At 37.9% G+C, this 26,359-nt stretch overlaps 1 protein-coding gene and 1 non-coding gene across 5 annotated transcripts in view; both read left to right on the top strand.

The window, feature by feature from the left end:
• Positions 1–26,359, top strand: part of LOC124594865 (alpha-1,2-mannosyltransferase ALG9) — a 154,312-nt gene that overhangs the window by 73,867 nt on the left and 54,086 nt on the right. For all 4 annotated transcript variants that reach the window (XR_006978161.1, XR_006978162.1, XM_047133333.1 and 1 more), the window contains exons 9-12: positions 1,036–1,243; positions 19,100–19,241; positions 23,287–23,416; positions 25,783–25,916. Coding sequence is in view for 2 of the 4 variants with exons in the window: in XM_047133333.1 (XP_046989289.1) it covers positions 1,036–1,243; positions 19,100–19,241; positions 23,287–23,416; positions 25,783–25,916 (614 nt within the window). In the remaining 2 variants the exon portion in view is untranslated. The remainder of the gene's footprint in view (positions 1–1,035; positions 1,244–19,099; positions 19,242–23,286; positions 23,417–25,782; positions 25,917–26,359) is intronic.
• Positions 11,894–11,965, top strand: Trnat-ggu. Its single transcript has one exon. It is a non-coding gene; the product is annotated as a tRNA-Thr (tRNA).

Below are 26,359 nucleotides of genomic sequence, written 5' to 3'. Positions count from 1 at the left end.
TGAGGCTGCAATTCCACCGAATGTCATCTGACACCTTTGGAGCGTAGCGTGACCGCAATTTTTGCTCTGGTATACATGGTGGAACCATTAGGTACGCTTGAGAATGATTCGATGACACTAATCCATCATACAAGAGGTGTTAAAAAAAACCACACATTTCAATGCACTTGTTAAAGCATTGCAGGCTGTGTTGCTTCCTGCCACCCTCCCCCTCCCCTCCCCTGCCCCCAATCTCTTGATCACAGTCTCCCGACACTGCACCAGGCAGCCTTGTCTGGCCACCATCTGGTCCCTGCACATGCTGTTAGGCAGCACTGACATTTCTCCCCTCACTTATACCCTTCTATTCCTCCCTCTTCCACACACAGATTGTTGCTTTCATGTGACATGACACCTTTGCATTCTATCCAGAGAGAGCAGTCATATGTGTATGATGTGCATGCTTATGTGAAAGTGTGTGTATGTTTTCTTTTCTGAAGAAGCCTCTGGCCAAAGGCTCATTGTGTAATTGTCTTTTCATTGTTCGTATCTGCAAATCAATGTGTCATCTTTACAGTGAGTAGCAGTCTATCCTTTTCATAATACTGCTGATATTTCAACCTGGATTTTCCATTGTTTGATTTTTCCTGATTTTTGTTTTGATAATAAACTTACGTGTTTGTAATATTTGAGTAGTTTTAAAGCAGTGTCCCTCAAAGAAGTTGTAGGTTCTATCAGAAAGAGGATATGTAATGAAAACATTTGGAGGCTGATGTTTGGATGTTGACATGATTAAATGATATTGACCGTAGTGTTAACTATGATGGAAAACTTCCCTGTTATGCATCCAACTGGCCAGACTCTTTCCCATAGTGGCCATAGTTATGAAAAGTTACTGTGCAGTAGTATTTTCTCGTGACTGACCTTAATATTATTTTACAACTACTATCAATTAAGGAAGACATTTTCTAATAGACAGAAGTAGTTATGATAATTTACTTATAGAACTGATAATGATAGTAAAATATCCCTTACAAAATACATTTTTTTTTTCAGGAGGAACGATTTTTGTTCCCTGTTTATCCACTTATTTGCCTTAATGGAGCAATAACTGTTGATGCACTGCAGAAACTTTGGTTTCGGTTCTTTGTGGAAGATGGAGAAAAGGCATCACATTATCTGAATCACACAGTGCCAATAATGGTGGCAGCAATAGCTGTTTGCTCACTGTTTGGGATTTCAAGGATATTTGCACTATACAATGGTATGTCCATAGGTAGTAATACAGTAACTCATTTACATACTCCTTTACAGTACTAACAGTTTAGTTTGTACATAGTTTTTATTTCTGTAGACTTTCACTTTGTTTGGTTAAATAGTTGTTCTTCCATGTTAGAACACTTCTTGAGCACTACTAAACATAGAGCAATGGACTGAAAATGAAGTTGAAGAAAAATCTACCTAATTACTCAATAGCAGAAGTGTTTTGCTGTTATGCCGATACTATTTCATCAAATTGTAGAAAGTATGGAAAAGAACACTGTGGATGGTGTAATAGAGAGAACATGGTCACCTTTCATCTGTGTAAATAAAAATGTAAATGTTAGTTTGCTGAAAATCTCCAAAAGTTCTTCACTTGTAATATATAAATAAATATGTAATATATAAAGGGGAAAAGTTGTTACAAAAATCTCACTTAGTTCTTGACCTATGTACTTAAAATTTCTAAACAACATATGAATGGTATAGGCTATATATTTTTAATATATGTTAATATATAAATATATATGGAGTACATAAGGGTGAAACATTGTTAACAAAAATCTCAAAAAGTACTTGACTGGTTTATTCAGATTTTTACACATTACTCTAATAAAGCTTTGGGTATATGTATAATGTTGTTAGTAAAAATATCAAAAAGTTCTTGACTGATTTACTTCAGATTTTGAATGATACCCTATTAAACATTCAGACAGACATATACTACCTTCAAATGTTTTTTTTTTATTCCAGTCTTTGATCACAATATAAATTCCTTCGATGATGACCAGTTTCAGTCAGTAATGACCATCTTCAGATCTACAATATAAAAAAATAATATACACTGGGTGGGCAGGCTATCTTTAAAACAATATAGCATTTCATATCACAATATACTCTCATACAAACTGGGAAATGTACAGATAAAACAAGGTAAAGCGTACCTGTTCCACACCATGGCCTAATGTGATGAAGCCATAATGGCATCATAGTATGAAGGCTTTCACGACCGGATGACATATCTTCTGGTAAACCTTCCGGGATGTAAGGTTGTGGTCCATGAAACTCTTCAGCTCCTAACGTTTCGTCCAGAGCTGCGCTGGACATCTTCAGAGGGGTGTTTCTCCTCCGGTGAGTCTTGCCGACTGACGGGTCGGACGTCTGAGAGCGACTTATATATCGTAGAAAGTGGGCGTGACCAGAGTTACACGTGATATGCAGAAATAATCTTTGTCAGAGATAAAACTTAACTATCAATCGTAATCTCGTCACGGGTAAAACTGTCTAGCAATTCTGTAGTGCTACTGTCCAAATATCACTAAGTTTCATGGTATCTTCTTTCCGATTAAAATTATCTCTATGTTTATATATTTCAATTGCTTCTCTACAAAGCCGTGGGTAATAGTTCGTCGTCGTAGATAAAATTTTTGTTTCGGAAAACTTCACTTGATGACTTCCTGACTGAAAAGCGTGTTCTGCTACAGCCGATTTATCTGTTTTTCCTAATCGGCAAAGACTTCTGTGTTCTTTTAATCACATATTTACGCTTCTTTTTGTTGTTCCAATATAAACTTTACCACATGTACACGGAATTTTATATACGCTACTGGCTGATAGAGGAGCGCGTTTATCTTTTACAGACCGGAGAACATGACAAATTTTCTTCGTTGGTCTAAAAACAGGTCTAATATCATGTTTACTTAAAATCTTTCCAATCTGATCCGTTACTTTCTTTATGACCATGAAACTTAGTGATATTTGGACAGCAGCACTATAGAATTGCTAGACAGTTTTATCCGTGACGAGATTACGATCAATAGTTAAGTTTTATCTCTGACAAAGATTATCTCTGCATATCACATGTAACTCTGGTCATGCCCACTTTCTACGATATATAAGTCACTCTCAGACGTCCGACCCGTCAGTCGGCCAGACTCACCGGAGGAGAAACACCCCTCTGAATATGTCCAGCGCAGCTTGGACGAAACGTTAGGAGCTGAAGAGTTTCATGGACCGTGACCTTACATCCCGGAAGGTTTACCAGAAGACATAATGGCATCATCAAAACATATAAATACACTCAACAAAGCATCGTCACTTAGAACTAAAATAGGATGTAAAATAGGCCGCATCATCCACACAGTCATTTTGCAACTGGCATTACTGTACAAAACCTGCTAAAGTGCAGTAGATATCAGAAATCTGTTTTCCTATATGCTTCATAGATGTCACTATTGTGGGCATAGATGTATTCTTCATTTACATAAGAACCATAATCTGATAAAAAACACATTAGGTAAAATATTTGTACCAGACTTCTAAATTTTGATAACTATTATAGAAACCAATTGTTATAAAATAAAAGACGAATACAGTTAACCGTATAAAATTATTAAAAGAAAAATATATGTAATACACTGTCTATAGCAACCTATAAATTACCTATGAAAGAAAAAATGTCGATATGACTAAATGACTGAAGAAAAGACAGATCAGTGATCAGTGCACTGTATTGGTTCAGCTGCCAAGATGTTACATAGGTGTACAGCGATCGTAAAAACTTAACCATAGAGGGCTTTTCAACATCGTGATATGTCACCCACAGAAAACGTTTATACAATGTTTATACAGAGGGGTCCACAAAATGTTATCCACTGTTTAAAATTCCATAACTGGCAAACTAATTGACAAAGTGTAGTGGTAGTGTAATAGTTTGTAATTCCGACAATCACCACACAAGCGTTGTATTGCGTTGTTTTGTTTTGGCAGATGACAGTCACCAGATAGTCAGTGTTTTGTTCTTAGTTGCACCTAGTAACTCGAGTAAACGTGGCTGGCGCAAGGCTTACAGTCAATGAAAGGAAGTCAGTTTTGAAGTGGTATTTTAAGTACGAAAACATTAATGAGGTTCAACAGCAATGGTGAAATGAGTATCAAACAGAGCCACCGACACGTTTAATGATTCGTCACATTCGAGACAAATTTGAAGCCGAAGGCTGTGTTAAAGATGTACACAAACAATGATCTGAACGACCTGTAACAGTATCAAGTCCAGCTAACTCCCATCGTGTGTTACAACAGTTCACTCGCTCACCACAGAGGTCTGTGAAACAGTGAGCCCATGAAACTGGAGTGAGTCGCTCAAGTGTTCGGTGCCGGCCGCGGTGGTCTCGCAGTTCTAGGCGCGCAGTCTGGAACCGTGCGACTGCTACGGTCGGAGGTTCGAATCCTGCCTCGGGCATGGATGTGTGTTATGTCCTTAGGTTAGTTAGGTTTAAGTAGTTCTAAGTTCTAGGGGACTGATGACCACAGCTGTTACGTCCCATGGTGCTCAGAGCCATTTTCAAGTGTTCGGTGAATTTTGAAGACAGCAAAGTGGAAGTGCTACATCCCACAATCGCTACACGCAATGAACGAGGATGACCCAGATCGTAGAATGGAGTACTGCAACTGGTTTACTAAGATGGTGCACAACGATGAAGAGTTTGCAGAGATGATTGTGTGGTCTGATGAGGCACAGTTCAGACTCAGTGGTACAGTAAATCGCCACAATTGCATCTACTGGGCTGCCGAAAATCCAGACGTCCATGTAGACAAAGCTGTGAATTTGCCAGGAATAAATGTGTGGTGTGGGTTGTCTTATTGGGGCTTGATCGGGCCATTCTTCTTTGACGGCACAGTTACCAGTGAGATGTACCTTCAGAAGCTTCAAACATCCATTTTACATGCAATCCGAGACTTGTATGGAGATGGAAGAATTTACTTTCAACAAGATGGTGCCCCAGCCCACTACCAAAATCGTGTTACAACGTATCTCAATGAAAATCTACCTGGACTTTTACCTGTGGGGAACACTAAAGGACGTCATTTATCGATAAAAGCCATGCAAATTGGATGAAATTCAAGAATCCATCGTACATTCATGTGCAAATATCCAACTGAACAGGTTGCAGTCAGTAGTTCGTGCTGCAGTTCAGCGGCATCATTTGTGTGTGGATGTTAATGGTGACCATTTCAAACACCTACAGTGATATCTTTGAGTAGGACTGTAAGCTACACTTTCACCAAAAATGAGACAACTCTGTCAGTTAGTTTGCAAGTTATGGACTTTTAAACAGTGGATACAATTTTTTGAACCCCTCTGTATTATCTTTATATAATTTCTTTTAATAGCTTTATATGGTTAACTGTACTCATCTTTTATTTTATCACAATGGGTTTCTATAATAGTTATCAAAATTTAAAAGTCTGCTACATGTATTTTACTTAATCTGTTTTCATCAGATTACGGTTTTTACGTAAATGAAGAATACGTCTAAGCCCACAGTAGTGACATCTATGAAGCATATAGGCAAACAGATTTCTGGTAGCTACTGCACTTCAGTAGGTTTTGTACAGTAACACCAGTTGCAAAATGATTTCCCTTTTCAATAAAACTTTTTAGTAGTAAATAATTTGGTATACGATGTTTGGTTTTGAAAAAATTATGAAAGAATTCAAAGTTTTTTCATACTAAGCTCTGATGCCACAGCCAGTTCAATGTTTTGAGAATATTTATTCTTTCAAAGAAAATATCATTTATTTAAGAATCAGTCTTATCTGTATTCATCAATTTATTATTTATAGTAGAGAAATAACTGTATGTCACTATTGACTGGGAGACCTGGAGATGTTGAACAGTGATATAGTTGAAAGTATTTCCTCCTTTGCACAAACTGACATCTTTCCTCTGCAAAATTTGTGCAATGTGCCTCCAGATTACCTTGTTAGTGTGAGTGGTTGAGACAACTAATGCTGTGCTTTTATTTTTGATTGTAGAAATACAGATAAGAAGGGAATAGGTCCCTTACTCACACTAGCAAAGAATCTACCCTACATTAATCAGACATCCCTGTTTATTCAGTAATCATCACAATATTGCTATTGTGCTCAGAAGTAGATTGAGCAGTGATATATAAATCACATGCAAAGTTAAATATTTACAAAGTTAAATATTTATTTTATGCTGGGTTTCACCCCATATGTATTTTGAAAATTGTCACACAGCAGAAATGTGTTATGTCCAGATGTAAAATTTTCTCAAAGTCCTCTCCAATCAGCACCAAGTCAAAGCAAAACAGTCCAGTGCCCTGTGTCACAGTAAAAATGACAAAACGGTAGAAAGCAAACAATGTGAACAGCAGAACAAACCTGTAAGATATTGCCTCACCTCGTGCGAGTGAGAAGCCAGAAGTATAACTTAGCAACATGTCCTGAATGAGGAGAAGACAATGTTTTTTTCTAACAGTGCAGCATGATTTTCCAACAGAGAATAAAAGTTTCACAAGAACACCAATCGGCCTGTTGATCTGGTGGAAAGGCAACAAACTGAAGTCCTGAAAACCATTCTTGCGAGATAGAGGGGTGGTGAAGACTACTGATGAGCCTGGAAAAGTAGGCCATAATCAGTCATCACTGGCTAGGCATAACGTCATTCCCTTCGATGAGCAATAATAAATACTCAGGCTTCTGAGCCTTGACATCTTTACGTCGTAGGAGACCATCTGTGAGGCCAACTCTCTGATTTGCTGTTACCAATTGCCAAGATGACTTCCGCCTTCGAGACTGCTACCCATGTGGTCTGCTGAACTCATTTGCTGTGCACTGTCAACTGATGAGAAGACTTGGAGATTTCTACGTCCTGGTTCCTGAGACAAACTCATGGTGTTTGGCATGCCATCAGACTATGCTGTTGTCCATCTCCATACTGTGCAGAGCTGCTGAGAGGTTACCCCAGCAGACCGATTCAAAGTCTATGAGAGTGCTCTGGTAATAATGTGGTCACTGTCCTGGATACCAATGCCTGCTGTACAAGCTACGCTGGTTGTCAGCACAGCCTGCCGGGTGATATCCTCCGAATCAGTGAGACATCAGCAGCACGTTCTGAGACAGTGCATGCACTGCTGCTGTCCTGAGCACTGCAACAGAGAAGAACTGATTGTAAACTTTAATGTAAAAAGTTCTTTTTCTGTTAATGTTGTATCATTGGCACCCAGCATACTGACTGGCCTGATCCACTGCACTCCACACCCTTTTATCCCAGCAACAGTAGGGGTCTCAGACCAGGCCTCTACAAAATTATGACAATGTTGCTCACCATAGCTATCCTTTTTCTCCATTTACAGTGGTAAGCTAAAACATTGTGACCACTGCTTAATAGCGTGTTGGTTGGACTTCAGAACTTAATTCAGCAGTTATTCTTCATGACATGGATTTGATGAGTTCTTGGTGGATTTCTGGAGATATGTGTCACTAGATATCTATACATAGGCCACACATTTCATGTAACTGTGCCAGAACTTGGTGCCCAATAACATCCCAGATGGGTACCATTGGGGTCAGATCAGGTGAATTTGTTGATCATGACATCAACATGAGTTTTCTGTCATGCTCCTCAAACCACCTTAGCATGATTCTAATATTTTGACATCAACAGTTATCCTGTTGGAAGATGCCACTGCCATCGGCGAAGACAATGACCATGAAGTGATCCAGATAGTCCACAATAATATCGAAGTAGTCCACAGCTGCCATGGCACCTTTGATTGCTACGAAAGATCCCACAGAAGCCCAGGTGAATGTCCCCAATAGCATAATACTGGCCCCACCAGCCTGTGTGTGTCGTGCACCATGTTTCGAGCAGTCATTCGCCTGGATGATGGCATATCTGAACACAGTCAATTATCTGCCATAACAAGAAACATGATTCATCTGAGCAGATGATATATTTCCACTGATGCACAGTCCATCTCAGTGATCCCATTGCAGTTGTAATTGATGTCAGGTGTGGGTTGTCTGCTGCAGAGCCCACAATAGTGTGATAATTTCAGCAAAACATGGATTGAAGGAAAGCTTCTATCCCTTGATCAAAGTCCATATGAGTGCTGAGAGCACAAAGCTTATTGATGGAATGCCTGAAGCAGAAACTTTTTTTTTACATTTAATATCTTGTAAGTTTGTAGGTACTGACAGCTGATGGTGATGGCAGATGATTGCAGTATGGCTATAGCCTTTCGAAATATGTGGTCACAGTGCAATCGGATTGTTGTAACTCAGCATTCGTGGGTGATAAGAGTCGAAAAATATGGTATGGTGACTCGTAAGATGGGAAGAATTTCATAGTTTTTTTCCTTTTTAAATGCAGGATTTCTCAGTAGATCCCAGTCACCCTGTCAACAGATTAGCAAAATTACACCTTTATTGCTCCTGTTTACTTGCTTAGCAATTTCTGTTGCACTTTCCTCCATGTAGTTTTAAGTCTCCATGCTAATACTTTGCCTTCACCTACCAGTAAATTTCCTATCTCGAATGGGGAACTCATTTTCTGACCTTACACAATCTTGTAGGAGGTATGTTCAGTTGACTCTTGGGTTTGACTGTTGTAGGCAGACATAGTGTAGGGCAAATATCCATCCCAATCATTGTGGATTTATTGACTTAGGAAAGCATTTTATTTATGGTTCTGTTTGCGAGTTAAATCCTTCCATTCACTTTAGGTTGAAAAGATATTGTCCTCTAGTTCTTTATTCTAAAACGTTTACAAACTTGATTGAGTAATGAAGATTTATCCTTGGATCTGTTAGTATCTTGTTAGGACTTCCAAAAGATACAACCAAATGCATAATGAATGCTTTTGCCACAATTTTTTTTCTGTTATGTCAGCAGTTGGGTCCAAGAATAGGAAATGTGAGAAGAAAACAGTGATTGATAATGTATATGTATTTTGTTACTGTCTCTGTGAAAATGGTTCTAGGATGTCTAAAGCTACTATTTCATATGGTCTGGGAGTCTCAGGTAGTATTTGCAGTGGAATTTCAGGCTTAGTATGTTGTGTGTGGTGTGCACAAGGAATACAGTTGCAGATATAACCTTCAGTGTCATCCTGTCAACTTTTCCACCATTATTTAGTGTCCACTCATGTGATTGTTATCTGCTTCTCATTTTGGACAGCTATCATGATACTTCATGATTATTCATCACTGAAGCACTTATGGTGTAACCAATTAGTTTCATTGTGGGCTTTTACAATTTATAATATTTTCTTTGGACACAAATTCCAGCAAGCCGCAACTTGTTAGCATTCCTCCTGTTTTTCCTGTACCTCTTCCAGTTCAGCTTCAAGCACAGTGTCCTCTTGCAACACATGGGCTTTTGTAATAGCCCATCGACAGTTTGAAGTTGTTTACTACACTTATGTCGTATCAGTCAGCTACTTGGGTCTTTTAAATTTATTAGCCATAGTAGTAAATTTATAAGCTGTACTAGTGAGTGACTACCGTGAAATGATTGTCATAAAGGTAGCACTCAAAGTACACTTTATACCATAGCTAGCAGCTCCTTCTCAATAGTACTGTTCTTAGTTTCTGCTTTATCGAGCATCACCAATAGGTTTCATGACTTACAATATAATCACATGACACAATGAACAGTTTTTCGCAAGTCCAGATAAGAAATTTTGTCAAAACATCTATAATTTGCTGCTTGTCCATGTCGTATTAAGTGGTCCAATAGAAAGGTAGTTCTTTTTTCAATAATTTAATTAAAGTGATGTTGCACAAATATGTAATAGTGATTTGCAAGACCTAGAAATGATTAAAGGTCCCCTCCTCAGTGTAGGTCTGTTACCAATGGCTTTTGAGAGATGTAGATCAGGTTTAACACCTGCAGAACATGTAATGGAACTTATAATGTGGTCGAGGCATTGCACTTCACATTGCAAATGAGTGACATTCCTTTAGTTTTAAGCTCTGGTTTCCACATTGTGAAACATGACAGTATTCTCCATAGCCATTCTACATGTTCCTCGATTGACCAAGACAAGACACTGATGATATCAAGGTATAACATATAAATAGTAGGGTTCAGTGGCAAGGCTCTAAACCACTAAGAAGTAGCAGGTGCAGTTTTTAGTGTGGAAACTGTTCTAAGGTATTCATACAGCCTGGAAGGAATGACAAATATCATGTTGGGTCTCTTCGGATGGGCTATGGGTATCTGATAGTAATGTGACCTCATATCTAACGTAGTAAAATACTTGCAGTTACCCAAGTGGTAGAGCATTTCATTGACACAGGGCAATGCATAAGTGTCAGGTGTCCTAACTTGATTTCCCATTTGTGTATCAGTGCAGGCAATAATATTTTTCCCCATTGCTACTCTTTTTAGACACCATGACAGTGCTGATGCCCACGAGCTACAGGAAAACTGAATTATTCCTGCATCTAACTGCTGTCGTATGCTACACATGTGAGGGGATTCGGTAAGGCCTCTGAGGTTTCAGGTATGCATCCTCAGTCAGCATTTTGTGCTGTGTCAAGTCCATGGCAGATAAATATTGCCTTTCTTCAAATAACCATGCAGATTTCTCCAACACTGGCTACAAAGGGTTACTGTTCTGCTCCTACAAATGCATTAATTTCTCTCACATTTTATTTTTGGTGGGCAATGTGGTTGCAAGTGCTTCAGTGTTTAGCAACGTATTTTGATTCATCATGGACTGGAGTTACATTTTATTCAGCAATACTGATGATTTAACTCAGTAAAATCAAGATGGGCTGTGGCATGAATCAAAGTTTGTGTTAGGGAGGGCATTGGGCTAGGATAATATGTTCAGCTATGTTAGGCATATAGTGGGAATTAGTGAAGTTCGGTGGCAGGAGGAACAAGACTTCTGGTCAGGTGAATACAGGGTTATAAATACAAAATCAAATAGGGGTAATGCAGGAGCAGGTTTAATAATGAAAGTAAAGGAAACAAAAGAAAAATTTGGAGTATGTATTAAAATCCAGGGAGAAGAAATAAAAACTTTGAGGTTTGCCGATGACACTGTAATTCTGTCAGAGACAGCAAAGGACTTGGAAGAGCAGTTGAATGGAAGGGACAGTGTCTTGAAAGGAGGATATAAGATGAACATCAACAAAAGCAAAACAAGGATAATGGAATGTAGTCGAATTAAGTCGGGTGATGCTGAGGGAATTAGATTAGGAAATGAGACACTTAAAGTAGTAAAGGAGTTTTGCTATTTGGGGAGCAAAATAACTGATGATGGTCGAAGTAGAGAGGATATAAAATGTAGACTGTCAATGGAAAGGAAAGCGTTTCTGAAGAAGAGAAATTTGTTAACATCGAGTATGAATTTAAGTGTCAGGAAGCCGTTTCTGAAAGTATATGTATGGAGTGTAGCCATGTATGGAAGTGAAACATGGGTAATTAATAGTTTGGACAAGAAGAGAATAGAAGCTTTCGAAATGTGGTGCTACAGAAGAATGTTGAAGATTAGGTGGGTAGATCACGTAACTAATGAGGAGGTACTGAATAGGATTGGGGAGAAGAGAAGTTTGTGACACAACTTGACTAGAAGAAGGGATCGATTGGTAGGACATGTCCTGAGGCATCAAGGGATCACAAATTTAGCATTGGAGGGCAGTGTGGAGGGTAAAAATTGTAGAGGGAGACCAAGAGATGAATACACTAAGCAGATTCAGAAGGATGTAGGTTGCAGTAGGTACTGGGAGATGAAGGAGCTTGCACAGGATAGATTAGCATGGAGAGCTGCATCAAACCAATCTCAGGACTGAAAACCACAACAACAACAACAACAAATGTTAGGCACAATGCCAGGGTGGTGTAGTGGATAGCACATCTGCCTGGTAAGCAGGAGACCTGGGTTCAAGTCCCAGCCTTGGCACAAGTTTTAATTAATTACTTCAGCTTCTGTCATTATGGATTGCTTTTTGTGTCTTCTAACACAATGATGTGTCCTCAGTTTTTTTCTGAGACTATATTTCTTCTATCTGAAACTGATCAATGTGTATTGTTTCTGTTGTACACTGGCCACCACTGTTCCACATGGAATTAGTACTTCTTATGTTCCAAAATTATCTTAACATGTGTTAACACTTACTCCTCTGTGAATAATTTCAGCTCAGTAAGTGCCTCTTCTTACATGCACTTGGGAGATTACCAAGAACATTTCTGGTGAGCAGATTTAAGGTTCCAGTATCCCACTACTACAAAAGTTCATGCAAGTGCAGAGGGGCCTCGTCAGGATAAGCATTGTGAGGGCATCCTTTGGGGGGAATGCTAACAACTTGTGCCCTGCCAGAATTTGTGTCCAAAAAGGGCATTTTATTTGTGAAGGCTGACAATGAAACTGATTGGCTCTACTAAAAGAAATTCAGTAATGAATAATCACAGTGTCATGTCAATATTCAAGACTGCCATAGTGGGAAACAGGCAAAAATCATCTGTGTGGGCACTAATTTGTAGGAGGAAAAGTTACAGCATTATTTGGTGTAAATCTTTATGAAAAAAAGAGGCTTTGTAGCTTGTTCAGAATGCAAATAGCCTCGCCCAAGGTTGTGTGTGAAGTCGTTAGCCAGTCATAGTGGTCATAAGATGATTTTAATTTCAGTGTCAGGAAAAAAAAAAAAGGAGTAGGAAAGGAATCACATTGCTGGCTGAAAGTCAGGGCAAGAGAGAGAGAGAGAGAGAGAGAGAAACCAGCGTGGAACTGAAGCTCCATGTGGCGGCTAGCGGTTAACAAGGTATTTCTCTCCCACACTCCCTATTGTCTATCAAGAATGGGTGCGTAGTAGTGCATAGCAGATCACTTTCCACAAGAACAAACAACCTTTGCTGAAGTGACAGTCCTACCCAGCATGTGGGCCACAGTGAATTGTGCTCTAACATACAAGAGAATATTAAAATGAAAAATTATAAATAAAAGAAAAACATTAAATAATGATTGGACTTGTTTGATGATCTACATGATAGTAGTGACATGATTTCTCTCTCATATAAAAACAATAATGTAAATACCTCAAAAACCACTTGTGAAGTCAATGAGCCATCTGCTTGTGATGTGCACTTTCTGCCATATGACCGGTCTATATAGTTTATCGTAGTTACTTGGCATTGAATTTCTTACAGTGATTAATGTTGCAAGTTTCAGTGTGAAGAATATGTCTGATTCAATAATGAATATAGCTAAATGTGATGCAATTGACCTCAGTTTCTGTTTTGTTAAGTCCAGGAGGTGGAGGAGATTCGCTGCATTTAGTATTAGGAAACTAATAAAATAGACATTGAGTTTTAAATAACTACATTATACTCATTAATCTTAGATTATGTGAAATGGTTTCTTGCCTCTCAGGTTTTCTCACTGTGAGTGATTAATAGTGAGCTTCTGAGTGTTCAGCCAAGTTTTTTTTCCATTTTCAATATTTTGACAACTGATCTGGCCATCTTCTTCAGGTGCTGTGAATTTTTCTATTATCTGCACTCACTGGACTGGACTCCAACCAGTCTGTGAGCAGTTATTGGTCTCGTGTTGCTGTTTATAGCTGAGTTCAATTCCCAATGTCCACTGTGCCTGCACTTGGGGTCCGGCACTCAGTTCATTAAAATTTCGCTGACCGTCACATCCACCAGAGTTGGGAAACATGGGGGGAATTTTTGTTTATGGAGTATCAGTGCATGATCTGCAAAACAAAAGAGCATCAAAGGGCGCAGTGGTAATTGGGAATCGAACTCGGCTATAAATAGCAGCATGAGACCGACAATACCTCACAGTCTGGTTGGAGTCCAGGCATTGAATACACATACTAGCAAAACTCATGGCACCCGAAGAAGATGGCCAGGTCGGTCATTGAAATATTGTGCAGAAATGGAAACAACTATGCAGCTAAACACCTGGTAGCTCGCTTTAGTCTTTGCTGAAGTGACAGTCCTACCCAGCATGTGGGCCACAGTGAATTGTGCTCTAACATACAAGAGAATATTAAAATGAAAAATTATAAATAAATTGCAGATTTAATGACAATGGTATACAGGGTGGGGGCATATCATCATTGATGTTGGTTTATTTCCCAGTTAAGGATTTTAAACTTTATGGTAACTTTATTGTTTGATATTTGCCAGAATTATAAAATTTTTGTTGTGGTACCATTACATTTTCCATATATATGTAACCAAAAGGGTGATATCTCACTAAACGTCGAGTGAGTCTGATGTTGTTTAGTATACAAGGGCCTCATCAGTAGAATCATTTTTTCATCACAGGTATGTTTCTTATATTCCTTGTGTAAAATTCTATTATGTGGTTAAAGAACAAGGCTTGCAGATGTTAAAATCTATTCCTGGCCACCCATATTCACATTTACATAGTTTACTTATATCAGATACTGCAATGGTTCCTTTGCAAAGAACATTACCAATATCCTTCCCTGGCTGTTATAACATTACGGTCTGCTTCTGATGACCCCAATTTCAAACCTTAATCTTCCCTCGTTTTTGTTTCATAGGGGTTTTTGTTTTATCATATAGATTGACTTCTTTATGAAATATAGATGGGCAAGTTTGATGCAGTGGTATAAGCAAGTCTCTCCTAATACTTAATACGTATCTTATTACATCTTTAATTTTCTACCTTAGTTGTGGTCACATTCAAGTTAACGGTGACTAGTTTCAAATGCTTAGTATCTGATCAGAAGTATTTGGACATCTCTGTGTAATGTGGGTTTCACCACTAGATGTCACAACAGGCAGATCGCCTTTATAAAAGGAACAGGGAATATTGTTGTGTCAGTAGAGAAGCAATAACAGTCTCAGCTCAGAGACTTAGAATGTGGACTGCTCATTGAATGTCAGCTGAATGACAAATCCATCAGGGACATTGTGTGAAAAGGAAATTGAAGGAACAACCATACTTAAACCAAGACCATGATGACCTCATGTACCAGTGGATAGAGACTGACAGACATTTAAAAAATAATAGCATGTAATCATCATAAGGAATCACTTGTGAGTGCTACCATCAGTTCAGCTAGCACGATGACTGTGCATAATGAATTAAAAAGAATAGAGCACCATGATTGAGTTGCTCCTCATAAGCCGTACATTTCTGTAATGAACGCTAAGCACATTTGAGCTGGTGTAAAGAGTGATGCCACTGGGCAATGGATGAGGTGAATTGCGTGATGTAGATTTATGAATCTCACTATAACCTGTGGAAATCCTATGGTAGGGTTTTGGTTTGGAGAATACCTGGAAAACATTACCTGCCACCATGTGTAATGCAAACAGTGAAGTACAGAGGAGGTGGTGTAAGAGCAGGGGGGTGTTTTTAATAGTTAGGGCGTGGTTCTCCCACTGCGCCCAAGAAAACACAAAGTGCAGAAGGATATGAACACAGAGACAGTGACTGATTGTAGCAGAATGGCAATGCATCCTATCGTAAAGCAGCATATATGTGACAATGGTTTGTGGAAAGCCCACCAGAGTCCTGACCTGAACACAGTGGAACACCTATGGAACAAGTTAGAATGTAAACTTCACTCCAGACCCCAGCATGCGACTTCACTACTTTCTCTGGATTTGGTTCTTAAGGAAGAATGGGCTACCGTTCATATACGACAATCAGGCACTTCATTGAAAGTATCCCCAGCAGAGTTCAAGCTGTTGAGGTCCACCCCATATTAACATCCGCTAATAGGTGACCAGATATTATTAATCAAACATTTTCAATCCAATACCTACATTAAAAGTACTTAATCAGTCAACATGTGAAACACAAACTAGGAAATGATGTAAATAGTTTTCTAGCATCCTGTACATTCAAATCACAATGGTTCAATACAGTGGTAATAACATACCTGCTGTGATTAACAAAATAATTGCATAGTATAACATTTCTAAATTTCAAGCTTTTTATCAGCAGTTTGATTTGAACATTCTATGTCCCTGATGTTACTAACTACTACACACTGATTCATCTGTTAGCAGGATCTGGTCAGGAATATTTAACAGGTGCTATATGCATTCATTATGTATTTTTGCATACTGTCATCTCTGCAAATTTTTCAGTAATATACAGAGTTTAATGTTATGGGAAATGTTGTGAAGAAGCTCTGTTTTGAAAACTAAACCATGCAAAAATGAAGTCATATCAATTATGATATGAGACTGCAGGTAGACTGGACATAAAACTTGAAGCAAATGCAGTCTACATCACACACCATTAGTGCAAAAACAGTTGAAATGATATACCATGTTCTTTTCAACATTGCTTTATTTCTTTCTCCTACATAAATTTCAGAGTTTTCAATAGTTCTAGGTGATTCCAGTCCCATTCACCTCAAATTATTGACACTGTACTGTATAAAAAGCTTATTTGTGTTGAAAATTACTCCTGGAATGTTAAACTATTGTGGTTTACATCATTTTACTCTATTTTAAAAGACTGTGTTGCTTTCAACATTATCTCTTCAGTGAAACTGCACTTGTAACTTGCACTGTCTCACTGTTCTCCAGGTATGAAAATAAGGTGATGAATGGTTGAATATCGTCTTGGCGAGAGTTTTCAGTTTGGGTCATCTGACAATTCTTTGAGACAATTGAGGCAAAGTCTTAAGATCAGAACTCTTGCCTAGAAGATACGAGGATTGTTTTTTAAGTAAGGGCTGTTTTTATTTTTTTTTAAAGATACAAATACTTTTGTAAAAAAACTTTTATTTTCTGATTCTACACACTTTTACTTATTTTTCTACATAGTTGCCTTGTTTATTTAAGCACTTGTCATACCGTACAACTAAGTTTTTAATTCCCTCTTCAAAGAATTCGGCCGCCTGCTCCGACAGCCAAGAGTTCACGGCCGCTTTCACTTCATTGTCGTCATTGAAGCGCTGCCCGCCAAGATGGTGTTTCAGGTACCGGAAAAGGTGAAAATCGCTAGGAGCAAGGTCGGGGCTGTATGGTGCGTGGTTCAAAACTTCCCAGCCAAAAGAATCAATCAAATCCCGAGTCTTTTGAGAGGTGTGAGGCCTAGCGTTATTGTGCAGGAGCAAAACTCCTTTTGTCAGCATGCCGCGCCTTTTGTTTTGAATTGCTCTGCGGAGCTTCTTTAGAGTTGCACAGTAGGCATCTGAGTTGATTGTCGTTCCTCGTGGCATAATGTCCACTAGCAAAACACCGCGCCGGTCCCAGAACACAGTTGCCATAATCTTGCACTTTGACAGTGTCTGTTTGGCTTTGACCTTGATAGGTGAGGTTGTGTGTCGCCATTCCATCGATTGTCACTTGCTTTCGGGAGTGATATGGGATACCCATGTTTCATCTCCAGTGACAATTTGACTCAACATGTCATCCCCTTCTTCCTCCTAACAAATCAAAAAGTCCAATGAAGTGGCAAATCTCTTCCCTTTGTGGTCCTCTGTGAGGAGTCTGGGTACCCACTGAGAACACAGTCTCTTAAAGTTTATGTTTTCAGACACAATTTTGTATAAAACCGATCTTGAAACTTGTGGAAATTCCAAAGAAAGAGTGGAAATTGTGAATCTTCTGTCCTCACGAATCTTTATTTCGACTGCAGCCACCAAATCATCAGTGATCACAGAGGGCCGGCCTGAGCATTCTTCATCACGTTTTGATGGCCATTTTTAAACTCTCTAACCCATTGACACACTTTACCTTCACTCATTGCATTCAAGCCATAAACTTCTGTTAACTGACGATGAATTTCTGCAGTCAAAAAACGTATCACTGACGGTATCTCACACGTGGCGGGCGATTCAATAATCATAAACATTATAAAGTAGCACAGCAATGCGTAAACGTCAGCTACAGAGCTGCAACTTGCATCAGTGTGAACGGGAAGGATGCCGGCAAGTGGCGTGGTGGCTTGTTGCGGCGTCCGCGTGAACTACGGGACTATACGCGCGAACGGCTCTTACTTAAAAAACAACCCTCGTATTCAACTATTCACTATCTTGTTGTCATATATACTGAACAGTGAGACAGTGCAAGTTACAAGTGCAGTTACACAGAGAAGACCGCGTTGTGAGAAACACAATCTTAAATATGGATTAAAATAATGTAAATCACAACAATTTGACATTCCAGGGGTAATTTTTTATATTAAATAAATTTTGTGTGTTAAGATCTCTCTAGCTGAAGCTGATTAACAGAAGTAGAATAACAGCAGTACTGAAAAGTGCAGGAAGCTACATAAACCCCAATATGCGTTATCTAGATATTTTAAAAAAATTCTATTTCAGTTTGTGAATATTTTCTTAAATGCTGATTTTGTATAGGTACAGACAGTAAAAAAGCAATGTTTCCTGTTATTTGATAGAAATAAAAAAACACTGATGATGCAGTCTTTCAGCAATATATATCTGGATAAAAAGAAGAAAAAATTGTGTTTGCTCAAGGCAAAACTGGTGCAAAAGCAAATTTACATGTAAGTAACTGTGGACGCAAGAATTTTCAATCTCAAGATGAATACCTCTGAACCTATGTTACTTATGCTTATAGACTTCTCTGCTGAAAAGAATTTATTGCACATTGAATGTCAATTTTTATGATTATTTCTACCTAAATTATTTTGTAATTATCGTAGTTTTGATGTGAGATACCAGTAGATAAAAATGGTATAGTTATTAAAGTATATTGTATGTTGTTTAATTCCGATAAACAATTAAATAACCAAAGAATGGAGTCCTCATGGCCATTGTCGACCATGTTAAAAATTCTAGGTTATTTGTGCTGTGTCATTCATATAGAATCTTTTTATCCAACATTTCAGCCTTTCTACAGTCAGTTCATTGAAGAAGGCCTCAGCAAGAGGGCCAAAACATCAGTCCCAATAGCCAAGAGTTTGTAACATCACAGTTGTAATTATTTTTGAGAAGTGACATGCTTTCTTTTTGTTTCTAAAACATAGGAGACCCATTATTTTTGAAACCAGCTTCAATAATTTCGTATTCAGTTTTTATCACTTTATTATTTTTGTCAATCTTGTGTACTCCATTCTTTGTTACAGGTTACCACGCGCCCATAGATATTTTCTTGGAGCTGAATAGTCTCAATGCAGAAAAAAGGATTCCTTCTGACACTACCATAAATGTTTGTGTTGGAAAGGAGTGGTATCGTTACCCATCCAGCTTCTTTCTGCCAGACAATAAGTAAGAACTGCCCCCTGTTTTTTTTACAATTTGATGAAAATTATAGTCATTTGTTATAAAAATAACAGAGGGATCAAATCATTCAGGCTCTGCGTTTGTCAAATTATCTGTTATTTGTACAGCAGGGTTAAAAGACTAATAATTTATGCCACATTCAGCAGATTTATGTATCATAAGAGTTATACTAAGATTAATGCAAGGGCTTTCAAACTGTACGACATGGCTCTTAGGGGTGTCACAGCCTTCCAGTGGCAGTTCAGCAGTGCTTTCGTCAAAACAGTTATTTGGTTTATTTGCTTTCTGAATAAAGGAACAACATGTACACTAGCAGTGATATCTAGTGAGCCAGCAAATAATTATTTCTCTATGGCAGCTTGGTAGATGGCAGTTGAATTGCATAATGCGATTCACTTGTTTTTATTCAGTAACACGTAGTTTGAAGGTTAGTTTCATTGAATATATATAATTTTTAAATGTTGTTTATGTTCTGTGGTTTGTGTTTCTCTGTCAGCATGGACAAAGTTTCCAGTGTAAGTGCAAAGCGTGATATTTCAAATGTATCATGCAGTCCTAAAAGAATAGATGAAAATTCAAAGTATGACGACATTTATTTGAACTTTGTTGTTATGTGTACTACTGTTGGAAATGAAGACCCCAAGTGGAAATTTTGAAACATTTAGCGATTTATGGAACATATATCGAAAACACAGCTTGTACATCATAGGAGGAGGTGTGTTTATTGCAGCTGAAAAAATATTGTCTCTACTGATGTCAAATTTGAATGTGACGGTGAAGTTATCTGGTCACATATAACAGTTCTAGGTGAAATGAAGTTAATGACTGAATGTTTTGACTGGCCACCTGATTCCACTGTGAAGTTTTTAGAGTCATTGACAGAGAGCCTACAATCAGTAGTGTGGAAATACTCAGATCATGCCATATTAGTTGGAATTGACTTTAACCTACCAAGTATAGATTAGGACGTCTGCGGATTCATTGCAGGGGGCACAGACAGACCGTGTTGCAAAGTTCTTTTGAACACATTTTCCAAAAAATGTCTTGATCAGCTAGTTCAACAGCCCAAATGCAACAGAAATATTTTATACCTCATAGCTACTAACAGGCATGACCTAATTGACAGCATCAGTATAGAGACAGGGGTTAGTAACCATGATGTCACCTTAGTGACTTAGATTACTAAAATTAATAAATCAATAATAAAGGCTGGGAGAGTATTTCTGCTAGAAAGAGCAGATAGATAGTTGTTGGTATTGCACTTAGACAATGAACCAACATCATTTGCTTGCAGTATGATGGACATAGAGGAATTATGGGCAGAGTGTAAATGGATTATAAATCATTCTCTGGAGAAGTATGTGCCGAGTAAGTGGATTAAGGATGAAAAAGACTACTATTGTTTAACAACGAAATTCGAAAAATCTCTCGATTCAAAAGAGAATGCACAAGTGAGGACAGGTGGAAGTTAATAAAAATTTGTGTGTGTAGGAAGATCAATGTGCGAAGCTTACTACAACTACCACTGTCATACCTTAGCAAAAGGTCTCACCGAGAACCTGAGAAAATTCTGGTTCTACGTAAAATCATTAAATGGTTCTAAGGCTCCTACCCAGTGACTAGTTCGCCATTTTGATGTGGCGGTAGAAGGTTACAAGATAGCAAAAGTAAAGCTGAAACTTTAAATTTCGTAGTTAAGAAAATGTTCATGCAAGAGAATCATACAAATATACCGTTGTTAGACCATCACATAGACTCCTGTATGGAGGACATGGTAATAATCATCCCTGGTGTAGAGAAACAACTGAAAGAGTTCAAAACAAATAACTTTCCAGGTCCATCCCTGATGGAATCCCAGTTCAGTTTTACACAGTGTACTCTATACCATTGGCCCCTTACTTAGTTTGCATTTATTGCAAATTTCTTGCCCAGTGTAAAGTCCCAAGTGACTGGAAAAAAGTGCAGGTGACTCATGCATATAAGAAGGGTAAATAATGGACATGAAAAATTACAAACTAATATTTTTAACATGTTTGCTGCAGAATCCCTTAACATATTCTGTTATGGCATAAAGTCAAGTGCCAGCGTGCCAGTCGGAAATGAGAGAGTAGAGACGGCTGTGAAGAAGACGTCAGCCAATTGCACGCTGACCGACCCCTCGCCAGGACGACAACGCAATGGCAGCAACCTCTATTCGAAGAGGACATAAGTGCCGTGCCAACTGGTTGTGGCCCACTTCTATAGCAGCATCAAGATTAGGCACTTCAAGACCAGCTACTTAGGAATTGCATATACTGAAGAACATGGTTTATTTTGCATGTCACCCTTTGCTTCCAACACATCTGTATTTCTCAGAGTTAAGTATTGTCATTTATTTTCTGTAATAAAAATCATTAATACGATTTGCTTGAATTGTTGTGTAGCGATCCGAGAAAGCAGGTTTCCTAGATTCCCAATACAACATATTCCCAGTTTGAATATAATAAATTTTCTTGAGAAGGAAGAGCCTCTGTCCAAAATCAGCACAGTTTTAGAAAGCATCACTAGTGTGAAACTTAGCTTGCCCTTTTCTCATATGAGATGCTGCAAACCATGGATGAAGGGCGACAGGCAAAGTCTATTGTCCTAGATTTCCATAAAGCATTTGACACGGTGCCATGCTGCCGACTGTTAATGAAGGTACAAGCATACAGATTAGGTTTACTGGTATGTGAGCGGCACGAAGACTTTTTAAGTAATAGAACCCAGTATGTTGTCCTTGACAGTGAGTGTTCATTAGAGATAAGGCTGTCACCTGGATTGCTCTAGAGAAGTTTGATAGGACCACTGTTATTTTCTATATATGTAAATGATCTGGCAGACAGGATAAAGAGCAGTCTGCGGCTGTTCACTGATGATGCTGTGGTGTGGAGGAAAAGGAAAGTGTCGTGGTTGAGTGACTGTAACGGGTACACGATAACTTAGGCAGAAATTCTAATTAGTGTGATGAATGGTGACCAGCTCTAAATCTAGAAAAATTTAAGTTAATTTAGATAAGTAGGAAAAATAACCCATGATGTTTGAGTACAGCATTAGTAGTGTGCTACTGGACACAGTAAAGTTGTTTAAAGATCTAAGCATAACATTGCAAAGCATGTGAGGATTGTAGTAGCAAAGGCAAATCATTGACTTCAGTATATTGAGAGAATTTTAGGAAAGTGTAGTTTATCTGTAAAGGAGACTGCATATAAGGACACTACTGTCACGCATTGTTGTGTACTGTTAGTGTGTTTGGGATCTGCATCCGGTCATATTAAAGGAAGACATCAAAGCAATTCAGAGGCAGGCTGCTAGATTTGTCACCGGTGGATTCAAACAACATGAAGTATTACAGAAATGCTCTGGGAACTCAAATGGGAGTCAGTGGAAGGAAGGCGATGTTGTTTTTGAGGAAGATTTTTCAGAAAATTTAGAGAACTGACATTTGACGCTTACTGCAGAACAGTTCTACTGCTGCCAATTTACAGTTCATACAAGGACTATGAAGGTAATATTAGAGAGATTATGGCTCTTGAGGTGGCATATAGACAGTCAGTTCTCTCTCACTCTTCTTGTGAGTGGAACAGGAAAGGGAAGGAAATGACTGGTAGTCTTTGTGTCTCTGTGAGAAATACCCCAGAAGATTATTCCATATGACGTCGATGAATGTAAGTGCACAAGCAAGTAAAGTTTTAATCATTTTTTCACCAAAAGTAACAATTACATGTAGAACAAATGTTGCTGAATGCAAGCATTTGAGAAGATGTATGAACAATACCATGACTTAGAACTTTCTGATGTATTCCAAATTCTCGTTGTGAAAACTCTGTGTGTACTTGAAAAGACAGACTATAATGTGGTATGTTACATAAATAGTTTGGTTTTTGGTACATTTCTGGAAGATCAGCTATGTAAAAGTAAAAATTTAACACTTGTAATTCTAAACACACTGTAGTTTGATATGTAAGTAGACTATTGTCACATGGGTATTTATGTCACATTTTAATTGCAGCTGGAATTTGCAGTTCCTGAAATCTGAATTTAGAGGCCAGCTGCCAAAACCATACAGCAGTGCTCACAATGCAACATCCATAATACCTGAATTTATGAATGATATGAATAAAGAAGAACCGTCAAGATATGTAAGTAAATATCTTTGTTTACTTGGGGTATCATTTTGGCTAAGATTAAATTTACATTGTACAACTGGTGGCAAGTACAGGCACCTTTACACTCTTATGTCACATCTGCCCCTGAATTAAATTTGACAGTATAATGTAAATGGATAGTAAAAAATCTACTCACCAAGTGGCGGCAGGAGAACACACACACAAAAAAGTTTAACTTTTACAAGATTTCAGAGCCAGTGGTTCTTTCTTCTGGCAGAAGTGGTTAAAGGTGGATGTGGTATTTTATAGAAGGCACATATAATGTTATGCATAGAATGTCTGTAGAAGAAGGCATTTCTGCTAAATACAAATGATGCTGTAAACTAGACCTGTCAGCCTCCTAAATATACAAAATCATCAGCTGCTTATAAAAAAACAATAGATTCTAATCAAGCAAAGCAACAAGCTGACTGGAAGTAGGTGTTATGCTGTGGACCATTTACAGATTATGAACAATATTATAGACCAGACCAGTGAGTATGAATTACAACATTGCCAGGGATTTTGAGTAAATTTTTTTTCTCAGTTTCAACTAAATCTGACTGATGCAGCCTGTGTCAGTATACCAAAGAGTATATTGTCAGTGCTGCAGCTAACATTAGAATTCACCAGGATTGTGGTAAATTGAAATTGGAAAGAGGAGTCTAGCAAGGAGATTGCATATCACCTGGATTGTTATCAGCTGTAACAGAGGTTACTTACGGGCCATTAAAGTGGGAAAACAAGTAAGGAATATTTGTTAATGGAACATGTCTAAATCATTTCAGTTTTACTGATGGCATTGTACAGTTTCCCCTCTACTGTAGATAACTGAACGAAAGAACTTCGTAGAGCAATGTTGCACACCTGTCTAAAAATCAATTACAGTGAGACCAGGACAAAGTGATATAAACAAACTATGAAAAAGATAATAGCACAAATTACTAATAAAGTCATGGAACTGATCTTTTATGCTGAGTGTGGTTGAAGACAATAACTCGGTGGATAGGAAAAGTAATAAACAGAAGTGTAAAAATGCCCTGGAGTGCTTTTGTATCCAAGCTTCTCATGTACCTGTAATTGAAAAGGAAAATTTACTATCTTTTCTGATCTTTCGCATGAAGACATGTAACTTCAGTGCAAAAAAATCATCTAAAACCTGAAGGCTGGTGAGTGGTAACTGGAGAGATGCACCTTGAAGATTATTGGGAGAGACAGGGAAACAAACAAATCGATCAGGGAACAGACTGAGGTGGAAGGCATAATTGTAAACATAAAGGAAATGAGTTATTGATAAGGATGACATGTTGCCAGGTAAATCGATGATAGGTATGCCAAGGAAGTTCTTTTGTGGATCATAGGAGATAATTAAAGACTGTGGCTGTGTCCTAATGGAAGGTGGATAGATGATAATGGAAAACATCCAGAAAGGACATGAATATACATAGCCAAAGGCTGTAATGAATGGAAAACTCTAGAGTAAGTCTTTAACCATCATCTTTTCTTTGGAAGGCATAATGAGGCAATCAGCATCATCGGGTGTTGATTGCCCGATAATGCCTTCCAAAGGAAAGACTTCATATGATGTCTGTAGCTGTATGTGTAACTGGACTGATGATTTCATGAGAAACAAACATGTAATAGAATGGATGAAATCACAGCGGGCTCACTGTTTTTTATGTTTTACCTTAATTGATATGATGAGTTCTACTGTTATTTTTTTTTAAATTACTGTCATAAAGGGCAGGTGGCTCCAAAGCCAAGAAAAAATTGTGCAAGCTCATCATATGGGGCATGAGAAAGTTGTAGATTCTACTACAGGTTAAACAAACTACTGTTGGAACTGTACATGTAGCATAGCAGGCAATATGATCTGGAGTCAAAAATAAAAGCCTGGAAAGCTCTGGCTTATCTCTGACAGAGTTTGTTTTTAAACAATTGTTCAACAAATGTAGTCTGGAATACTGTTCAAGTGATTGGATATATACAGAGGAGGGTGTCAGCCAGACTCTGCTCTGATTCGTTCAACTCATTCGACACTGTTGCAGAGGTCTCGATCACTGTGAATTAGTGGACATTTCAAGAAAACTGCAACCATCTTTCTGAATTTCACGAATAGTTTTCTGTAAGAAATTAAGAAGTCACAATTCATGGATCAAGGTACGTTTTTTTTTTTTTTTTTTTTTTTTTTTTTTTTTTTTTTTTTTTAAAATAGTAGTGAGTTGTTCAATTAGTTAGAATGATAAAAGTTTTTCACAAACACTAGTGATTTTTACTTAATAGCCTTTGTAAGACCATTTCTTTTATTATTTAGCAAACATGTTTTGTAATAAAATGTTTAAAACAATTTATATTTTCAGTTTGACATTGAAAACTGCCATTTCTTATTTGACTTGGATCTGGAAGGACGTGAGACACCAAAAGAATCCAATTATTCACATCAGAAAGATTACTGGATGGTTATCAAGTCAATACCATTTTTGGATGTGGAGAGGTTTGTATAAAGTCGTATTATTAGAGATATTTCGAACTGTTTGTTCCTTGAACAGAGTAATTACTTGCTTTGAGTGCATCTGATCTTCTTTCTTTTTACAAAGGACTTGCAATTTTCACTAGAATTAAGGTAAATGATATGTTCTATGTAGTAAATTCAGATTACTACAATATATTTTTTTTCTTTGGGAGAGCTGTGAGTTGCATTACGAACACTTGTGTACTTGAGAATCGTGCTAATATATTGAGGTACACAGAAAATACTGTTAGAGTTTATGATTTATTTTTTATGGACTGTGTTATTCCATATATTTTAATATTAGGATCAATGTCTTAGTTTAAATCATAGTACATAAATATTACATTGTATTTCTCTGCTATGATGATGGAAAATTCTGGTGGAAAAGAAATAACGGACTGAGTAAAAACAACCATTCACCATGT

Source organism: Schistocerca americana, chromosome 2 (genome assembly GCF_021461395.2).
Source record: "Schistocerca americana isolate TAMUIC-IGC-003095 chromosome 2, iqSchAmer2.1, whole genome shotgun sequence".
Taxonomy (NCBI): domain Eukaryota; kingdom Metazoa; phylum Arthropoda; class Insecta; order Orthoptera; family Acrididae; genus Schistocerca; species Schistocerca americana.
Note: the sequence above shows the minus strand (reverse complement) of the source record. Positions and strands in the feature narration are given on the sequence as shown.